This window comes from Eurytemora carolleeae, unplaced genomic scaffold (genome assembly GCF_000591075.1).
Source record: "Eurytemora carolleeae unplaced genomic scaffold, Eaff_2.0 scaffold1223, whole genome shotgun sequence".
Lineage (NCBI taxonomy): Eukaryota > Metazoa > Arthropoda > Copepoda > Calanoida > Temoridae > Eurytemora > Eurytemora carolleeae.
Window position 1 is genome coordinate 79,418 of NW_019397119.1, and position 10,621 is coordinate 90,038.

A 10,621-nucleotide genomic window follows, 5' to 3' on the forward strand; every position below is an offset into this window, starting at 1 on the left:
GATTTTCAAAAGGCGGACTAAAGAAATACATTGGTGAAAAGTAGTACATGAAACGTCAACAGGGTAAATATATACTGGATTTATGGAAAAGACGATATTAGTTACTATCTTTGTCTACTCGAGAAAATACGTCGAATTTGCGCTTTCTTTAATTAGCAAAGTATTTGCATAAACTGTTGACACTTGTTAATTGTGACATAAGAATACAGCTGTACTCAAACTATAAAAATTCTACGTTACCATCTATTGTAATTGATAATCTATTTGGGGACATATTTCACACGCCCCTATCTCAACTCTAGGGGCAAAATCATAGGGCGTGGGGGGTGGAACTCCCCTCCACCCCCAATCTATATTAGACAAAAATTGCCTAATCGGGAAAAATTTGCAAATATGTAATGAGAAAATTCTCAATTTTCAGTTCTGGTCTAGTTTTTTAGAAAAAGTTGTTTTACAATGGCTCCTCAGTTTCCAACTAACAGCGTATATTTATAACTTTAGAATAAACCAAGAAGAAAGGAACAACAGGATATTTAAAGAACCTTTCCTTAAAAATTAGTCTAGAACTGAAAATTGCGAATTTTCTTATTACAATTTTGCAAATTTTCTGTGATTTTGTGATGCAATCTTTGTAAAATTCTAGAATTTTATAGAAATATTTTATAGAAGAATTTTATTGAATATTTATTCACACTCAATAATTTAAAATTTTGATTCATATACCATATCACAAATATATATCTATATGTGATTTTTGGTATAATTTTGACACAGTTTAATATCAATTTCTCGAGACTGGGACCTAAGATAAGAGGACAGTGCTGGGCTGGGCAAAGTTCCGTTAATGTAACGGAGGTTTTTGAAAACGAACGGAAGAGTCTATTTATAAAAGGCAACAACAGTTAATTTTTAAAGTGTTAACAAAACCGATTAGCCGTATTTGAAAAAATGTTAACGGTTGAAAACGAAAACAGAACTAATGGATTTGAAAACTTTCGTTTTTTCTGCTAAAATTGCATGAAACTTGAAAAAATATATTTTTCATGTATTTTTATTTTTTTGAATGTCATCTTCAGTCCCCCCTCCTTATTTATATGATGAAACTTTACAAGGTTTTTTTTTGCCTTTTAGTGCCGTGAATCCAATTTATTAAACCGGTAACTATTTTTTCATGGAAATTTTGGAGTTTTGACAAACTGCTAACGGCGGAATATCTTCCACCAACGCCATTAATAGAATTGAGATCGTTAACCAACTTAGAAAAATACTGTTATCGAAACAAACATTCCGTTCTTACCTTAAAGTTAGAAAAGTTAGAACATGCCTATCCCTAAATATACTCTACGCATAATATGAAATAGAATAATTGATTTTTCCCCGGCCCTGGGTTAAGTTCTTTGTTAAATTTGTGTATGGTTACGGGGTATAGTAACGTAAGAAAGGAAATTCCAATATTTGTATTATAGAGTTCATTCTGGTTTAAACCTCTACGAACAGTAGTGTAGAAATAGTTGTTCACAGCTTTTATTTAGGTTTGATTATTAAAAAAAATATTTACAATATTTAAAAATTTTTACAACATTTCAATATTTACAACATCAACACCCTAATTAGCTAGATATTACAACATATTACAGGCAAACATGAAAAAAGATATCCACCTACATTTGAATTCTAAAACTCTCAATATTGGCAATTAAAGCTTGTGGATTTATATATACCAAAAATTATTCATAATGAAACTAGTTTATGTTAAAAATCGGATTTAAAATGAATTAGAAGTCATTTCTTATGCAGGACTGCTTTGTAGTGCAAACTTTTTCCTTATGTGTAAGTTGATGATTTTTAAAATGTTCAGCTTAATATTTGTAAATTTACATGAAATTAGAGAAGTAACGCTGGAAAACTTTTTTAATCTACACCATTTATCAAATCGTGCATTAACAATCAATCGATCAAACAGATTTATTTCTAGGAGTTTTATCTAATTTCGCAAAACTGAATTCAAAAATGTTGAAAAATATTTTTCTCAAAGAACTGCGTAGTAAGATTTTGACTCCACTAGAGACCACCGGAGGGATTTCATTTTTACTTGAGGGATTTGAAAAAAGCTATTTACAAATTAAAACTTGACGCAGGGTGAATTACATTCCTCTGAAGGGATACAGATGTATATCCATGTGGTTCATAAACCATCAGGAATTTTAAACCCCTAGGAAGGAAAATGAAATCCCGCCGCGGTGGTCCCCAGTGACGTCAAAATTTTACAACGAAATATTTATATTTTTAGAATTATTTAGCGGCAAAATTAGCTCCCACAACCTGCCCCCGCCACCACCGGACTCAGCAATTTACAACAATATGTGGGAAAAAGGAGAATCAGGTCGGATCTTGGTCAGATCTTGGTCTGATCTTGGTCAGATCTTGGTCTGATCTTGGTCTGATCTAAGTCTGATCTTGGTCTGATCTTGGTCAGATCTTGGTCTGATCTTGGTCTGATCTTGGTCAGATAATAGCAAAAGACCATTTATCAATAGGCTGGTGTGTCTGATTCAAAATAGTTCTCTTTAAAACTTTGTCAAATCAATAATAAACAAGAAACGACGATTTCTTCCACATTATTAATAATATGAAGGTTTAAAGAACCCGTTGTGAATTAGGCATGCCCGTCTTTAAATGGAGAGTGTTACTTGAAATTGTAAATAAAGTTTGAATTATATAATTTTGTTCAATATTAAATCCATTGTACAGGTCTGCAACATATTTACGTTTATTATTTTTTTATATCATGCTGTTCTCTTTAGTTTTTAAAGATTCAGAATTTAGATATGGAAAAGTAAGATATCATTTAAACATTTTTTTCATTATCTTTTTGATAATAAAGATATTTAAAGTAGTCGAAGAACAAAATAAAGAAATATTTTTCAAATTTATTTTCAATAAGACAAAAAAATAAAATTCAATAAAAGGGAGAAACAGTTTGGAAACCATTTTGCGTGTAATAAAATAAATGTTGTTTTTTATTATTTTCAGCAAAATAAAACAACTTTAAAATTGTTTGTTTGTCTGTCTGTTTAAAATCAAACATTTTTGCCTCAAACAAATCCTGTTTCCATTAAATTTTTTTTAAATCCGCTAATTTTCTTTTTTTTTAAATCCACGAATTTTCTTTTTTATAAAATCAATGAATTTTTGTTTGTACTTGTTTAACAATGTATACAAAGCGAACATGTCCATAATTAAGATAAAAGATGGGGGCGAAGCGGCCTAAAAGTTTGGTTCTTTAGATATTAATACAAGACAGAAGTGCCGTGAATTTTTTTTTGAATTGATTTAACATTTGATAAAAACAAGTTTGCCAATAATAAAGTAAAGAGCAGGAAAAGTGTACTTTTCAGGAGATTGTTCACCGAGAGATGGGCATCGAGTTTTGGACGAATACAATTTTTGAGAACGAACGATTTTTTTGTGAATGATGGTGTGGTTAAAAAACGGACGATAGACAAACAACTTGGATCGTTCAGAGTAATAAAAAACGACCGTTTTTTAAAAGCAAACAAAAAACAAAAACGAATGATATAAATTGTTAGAAAGAACTTAAAAAGACGATCGTTTTTACTGAACAATATATTTAACTAAACGAACGAAATACACATTTTTTAATCGATTGAAAAAATGAATCATAAACGAACGATGAATGAACTAAATGAAAAAAGCCGAACGTGCCCATCTCTATTTTCACCTTAATATTCAAATTACTGGATTTAAGAACACAATCTTGTTATACTCACAATTTACACACTTTTTGAGCCAAATAGTCAGAATTACTACTGCAAAAAAACGGGTTTCATGTAAATTTTGTGGATTTTATAAATATTGTTTATATACATTGGATTGTACAATACGATAGTACAATTGGTTGTACAGTTGTAGCTATTAGCCGTTGTTTTACAAGATGCCATTTTTCTTTGTAACTTATAAAATTTCTAATTTTGTGGGATAAATATACAAACTACATATATATATACTATTGTAAAAAATAAAAGTATAATCCCTGATAACATTTTCATTTTGTAGATGATGTTGAAAAGTTTGGTCCTGGGTGGGATAGAGATCCTAATCATCTTAATACTCATCTTCAGGTTAGTAAAGGGACTCTTCGCGACAATTGTTCAAGGGAGGACAGGGAAAAATAAAATTGGAAGACATTAAAAAATTAAAAGCGAACGGACGCGAAAAAGAATGTTTGTAAAAACACATCTTTGAAGTATTAATGGTCTGCAACCTTAGATTTCAACCATAAAATGAAAGGATTAGAAAGCTAATTCATGATGGCAACGTAGAATGTGTACACTCTCAGTACAGCTGTATTCTTACGTCACAAGTGTCAACAGTTTTATGTGCCAGACAAAATTATTAAAGTAGTGATAATTTTAGAAAAAAGTGCTTCTCTTACAGTAAAATATGTGCAATTTTGTGTTCTTTATTTTCTGTTAATACACTTTTTTATTTAATCTTGAAAAACATGTCAACTAATGGGAGAACACTTCGCTTTCCTTTTTATATTCGACACTTGTGACGTCGTGTATAATTGGTTAATTTCTCTGTTGCTACCTATTGTGCTTGATAATCTATTTGATGCTGAGTAATAAAGCTGAATACATTGATAATAATGATACTAAATATGTTTTAGATTATGTGGGATGATGTATATGGTGAACCCGAGGGCTTGAAATCCTTAGATTGTACATGGAAATGTTCGAAATCATGCTTCACGGTGAGAGATTAATTTTTTACTTTATGCTACAATCAGTTTAAAGTGGAATTCCCAGTTTAAAGTGGAATTACACAGTTTAAAGTGGAATTACTCAGTTTAAAATGGAATTAGCCAGTTTGAAGCGGAATTACCCAGTTTAAAGTGGAATTACCCAGTTTAAAGTGGAATTAACCAGTTTGAAGTGGAATTACCCAGTTTAAAGTGGAATTACTAAGTTTAAAGTGGAATTAATTAGTTTAAAGTGGGATTAACCAGTTTAAAGTGAAATTAACCAGTTTAAAGTGAAATTAACCAGTTTAAAGTGGAATTACCCAGTTTGATGTGAAATTACCCAGTTTAAAGTGGAATCATCCAGTTTGAAGTAGAATTACCCTGTTTAAAGTGGTATTAACCAGTTTAAGGTGGCATTAACCAGTTTAAAGTAGAATTAATTGTTGTAAAGTGGAATCATCCAGTTTGAAGTAGAATTACCCTGTTTAAAGTGGTATTAACCAGTTTAAGGTGGCATTAACCAGTTTAAAGTAGAATTAATTGTTGTAAAGTGGAATTATCCAGTTTTAAGTGGAAATAACCAGTTTTAAGTGGAATTAACCATTTTAAAGTGGAATTAACCATTGTAAAGTGGATTAAATATCAATAAGAAGCGTAGTTACAGATTTAGTTATTTGACTTAGTTATGATTGATAAATGTATCATTGTCGATTCGGGTTAATTTTAAATACCTGGCTAAATTTCAACCAGCTACAGGGTGTCCCACGAAACATGACAGTATGCAGGACGACTTGAATGTCGTCTTGATTTTTGATATAATATGCTGCGTTTATTTGTCAACCTAATTTTAGAAGTAAATTTCTAGAGATAATAATCACAAAATTTCCCTTGTCCTGCCATTTCCAAAATGTGGTCTGCCTTTTTTGTGCTTTCAATATTGCCCGAGATATGAAGAATTTCGTTCAGATTTCGACAATTTTGCTTTTATTTAACAAAATTGAAATCTGAACCAAACTCTTTATATCTCAGGTAATATTGAAAGCAAAAAAAACGCAGACCACTTTTTGGAAATGCCAGGGCTAGGAGAATTATGTGATAAATGTTTCAAGAATCATACATGTTAAAGTAGATAGAAGACTAAATGTCACAAATACCAAAGACGACTTTCAAGTCGTCTTCCTATTGTCATGTTTCGTGGGACACCCTGTATAAATTAGGCTATACAAACATTACAAATACCTGGCTTAATTTCAAACAGCTAAATCAGGCTATACAAACCTTATAAATACCTGGCTTTATTTCAGCCAGATAAATCAGGCTATACAAGCATTACAAATACTTGGCTTGATTGCAGCCAGATAAATCAGGCTATACAAACATTACAAATACCTGACTTAATTTCAACCAGATAAATCAGGCTTTCCAAACATTACAAATACCTGGCTAAATTTCAACCAGCTAAATCAAGCTATACAAACATTACAAATATAGACTATCTATTCGTGGTAAATATCATTAAAATGTTTGGAGAACGTTTTTAGAGTATAAAGTTGCTGTACGTGAATTTCAAGTGAATTTCTTTTGCATTGAGGTTACTCTGTATAGTCTGTACACAGAGTACAGGCCGCGTTTTAGAGAAATTCAGGTTTCGACATGTGTAAACAGAGAGATCTTTCTACTCGATAAACAGTTAAAGGTTTCAAAAATACCTTTTTGCATTGTGGAACAGTCGAAATTAATCGATTATAGTACCTTAGATTACTGTCCTAGAGAACGTTTTTTGGACATAAAATCAATGAATNACCCTAATATTGTCAGCGTTTTGGAAAGATTAAAAAATGACAGACTAAGGTATATTTATATTTGTGTTTATAACCTGAACAATATCTATATAATAAAGTTTTTCGCTTTTATATACATATATATTTATATGTTAGATATTGCTGGCCATATTTCTTTTGAGGGAACCTGTGGGTACCGTCAAGGATTTAATGCAAGGAAAGTTATTTCAGAAGTGTACGCATGTTTTGCACTGCAGTGTACTGTCACTGGGCGGTAATGTAAACACAAGACGGATATCGAAGCCTGACATGGGATCCATCTTTCACATAAATAATCAATGAAATATTCTGGTCATAAGAAACTATTATGTGAATTATCAAAATTATCAAAATTCAATGCTTTTAACCTCAACCTCCTCGGATACTTAACGAACACTGAGGCATCTATTCTTGTTTACAAATTCCGCCCGGAGAGAACTGGTTTCAATATGTACGCAGAGTATACGCAACTGTAATTAACTTTCCTTGCATTACATTCTTGGGTACCGTTGGGTTAACATTGGCTAAAAAAAAGATTTTTAAAATCAAAATATTCTTTTTTAAATCCTCGGGCAACGTCGGGAAAGTTAGCTAGTTACCATTAAAATCCATTAAATCTTACAGACCCCTAAAACTGTGAAAGGAAGACGACTTTTAAGCATTATAAAGTGCAATGAACCATCATGAAACACAGAAATTTTGCTTTGCAGACAGACCAATTTTACTTAATTGGGTGATTTTCAAGATACCAGGATAAAACTATTTAATCTAATCCAACATAAGTTAAAAATACCATTGGTTCAGCGTCTTCTTTATATAATTTTAATATATAATTACACAGTTTTATCTGAAATTAACTTGTTTAGATTGAAAATACCATTAGTTCAGCGTCTTCTTTATATAATTACACAGTTTTATCTGAAATTAACTTGTTTAGATTGAAAATACCATTGGTTCAGCGTGTTCTTTATATAATTACACAGCTTTATATTTAATTAACTTGTTTAGATTGAAAATACCATTGGTTCAGCGTCTTCTTTATATAATTACACAGTTTTATATTTAATTAACTTGTTTAGATTGAAAATGCTTAAGAAGTAAATATGTATTATCAGACCTTAAGTCTAATTAAATGATACCTGGCGGGGTTTGAAGTGTGTATTGATAAAAACTTGTTTGTGAAAATCCTGTAAACACCGTGCGTATTTTTACGTATAGGCTCAAGGTTAACACTACGCCTTAAAAACTAACTTTGAAATCTTGAAAAGAGGATATAATCAGTTGTAGCCAACCCTTAAGCAGCTCCGGAGTTCCAAACCAACTCTGTACCATCAAAAAGGGGATTTTATTGATACTCTGAAATCAGTTATCCAAATCCCGGATTCTATTTTATAATGAGCTTCTAGCAGCTCCCTACAGAAGCAGCCGCCTTCAACAGTTCTGCACCAGAGAAGCTCAGGGTTCTAGGATTCATCTATACCAGCTGTTTAGCAGCTCTCCTACAGAAGCAGCCTTCTACAGTTCTGCTCCGGACTGCTCTTGGTTCTAGAGATTCATCAATACCAGCAGTTGAGAAGCTCCCTAAATCCCCCTACAGCAACTAACTCCACAGTCATAACGCTCCCATATATTCCATAAAAAATACAAACATATAAATACATTTTAACTATTCATAAAAGCACAAATATCAATTCTTAAAGAAACGTTACATTCGTTTGTGATTTTTACAAAAAAGGAGTTTTAGTTTATGTGAACACCCAAAAGAGTTCCCATATACAGAGATAATTGATTCCAACCATGATCTAACATTCTTTGTTAAAAATACGTACTTTGAACTCTGTTACAGTATGTAATGTATAACATACAAAAAATTTATATTTGCATGATAAAACGTAAATATTTGCAATGCAAACTTTATATTTTAATCATAAACATATTGTTTATTGCTAGTATTGCTTGCAATAATCGATATTAATTTTATATTTCAATCTATACCTAAATAATAAAGCTCTTTGCTGATATATATAATTATATATCTGTTAGCTACAGTTGGTCGCAAGGATGGACCAAATTTGCATAATTTTTTAAGGGAACCCATGGGTATCCCTGGGGTATCGTAGGCAAAAAGATGGAAAAAAAATAATATTTTTAATACCACGGGCAACTTCGGTCGCTTCAGCTGGTGGTAATTTTACTCCCTGGTAAATTAAACATAGTTAAATAGATAGATAGTTAGATAGACAGATATAAGATATTAAAGAAAAGTGGTTCAAATATTGACTACATAGCTAGTTTAACCCTCCTCCCTATTTAGATGGATAGAAAGATAAATAAATATATATATATATAAATATATATATATATATATATATATACACATCTATATATATATATAAATAGATAGATAGATAGATAGATAGATAGAAGATAAAAAAAGAAGTGGTTCAAATTTGTCTAAGTATCTAGTTCAACTTTCCTCCCTATTGTTCAAATCTGATCTGAAAACTTTAGCATGCGGATATTGAGATCAATACTTCACCTTATTTAAAACATCCGAGAAAGTGTCTAAATTCTATCAGAGTTTCGTTTGCATAAATCGAACAGCCAATCCGAAGTTGGGAAATGTTGTCCACATTTAATGGGTGAACACTCATTGGTTGGAAACTGCAGGAAAGGAGAGAAAAGAGCGGATTAAGAAGGAAATTCCAAGTCTCCACATTGCTTATTCAGATTAAGTGATTGGGATTAAGGTTATCTAATACTAAAGTCTGAGCTGAAAACTTTAGAAATGGGGATTAAATCGAGATTAATGGTTGATTTTCTCTTTGAGCTGGGATAGGAGCTAATCCAGAACAGCCAATTAGAGAACCCGGGAAATATTTTATTTTGCGCGCCATTTAATCAGTAAACACTTATATTGGTCGGAAACTGGCATTTAGATTATTTAGACATTTAGACTGGTATTTAGATTAAGACATATGGATTAAGGGTATCTAATTCGAAAGTTTTCTGCTCTGGTTATATTTATTTCTGACGAGAAAGTAAATAACAACAAACAATAAACATGGTAAACAAACAAAGGTCCAGACCAAGAGTAAACAAACCTCAAGATTAAACATACATAAGGAAACATTATTTACAAATAGTATTTTAACCATTAATGTACATTGTACAGTGGGAACCAGAAAATATCAGAATTCTTGTTTTTTTATCAGCCCAATCGGTTCAGCCGTTTGGCCGGCTATACGCAACATATTTATGAATGTCTTGTCTTATTAAAGATAGACAACAAAATTTAATAGTCATATCAACTAAATTAAATAACTTTAGGTAGTCTTCAAAGTATCATCCTTGGTGGGTAACCCTGTTTATAAAAACGTTTCTTATATTTAAAGACAGAAGTTAATACCTAATAGAAACTTAAAATTTAGTAAATTAATTTCTGATATGCACTTGATTAAAACAAACTTGTTTTATATTTTATCTCACGGGCAGCCAAAGTACATTTGAATTTCAGAGCCGGGTCAACCTCTCCGGTCCCAGTTTGTACTGTATCGCCCGGCCATCGGGTAAATAAAGCAGACACTCAAAAGGACTAGCTGGTGCAACAAGGTTGACGCGGTCAGACTTTAGGTTGAATTTACTTTTAACTAAAGGGTCAGAGGCGCTTGATCTGGAATAAAATGCATATTTTGAACACTTTTGCATACTCAAAAGAATTTAAAAAAAAAGTGTCTTGTGAGTTGTGTTTCAGTCACAAAAAGAATTTATTTATTTTGTTTTAATGGATTTGTATATTTGGAAGGTTAGTGCATTAACATGTACTAACTACGCTTTAAATGTTTTATAAGTGCATTTACAGAATGCTTATTAATCAAATAATGAATAAATTATTTGTTTAAAATAGCTTTTTCTATTTTTCCATCACGTTGAATTAATGCAGCTGGTGGCAATTTGCAAGGGTATGAACCTAGATACATTATAATCATGGATGCAAACAGAAAAAAAAATCTAGGGGGGGGGGGCAAATATG

The 10,621-nt window shown here is 31.5% G+C and overlaps 1 protein-coding gene across 1 annotated transcript in view; it reads left to right on the top strand.

The window, feature by feature from the left end:
• The first annotated feature begins 1,438 nt into the window (after nucleotides 1-1,438).
• Nucleotides 1,439-10,621, top strand: part of LOC111712068 (caveolin-2) — a 13,388-nt gene continuing 4,205 nt past the window's right edge. The window contains exons 1-4 of the mRNA XM_023486578.1: nucleotides 1,439-1,532; nucleotides 2,291-2,383; nucleotides 4,078-4,142; nucleotides 4,694-4,777. Of these exons, the coding sequence (XP_023342346.1) occupies nucleotides 2,362-2,383; nucleotides 4,078-4,142; nucleotides 4,694-4,777 (171 nt within the window). The 5' untranslated portion in view covers nucleotides 1,439-1,532; nucleotides 2,291-2,361. The remainder of the gene's footprint in view (nucleotides 1,533-2,290; nucleotides 2,384-4,077; nucleotides 4,143-4,693; nucleotides 4,778-10,621) is intronic.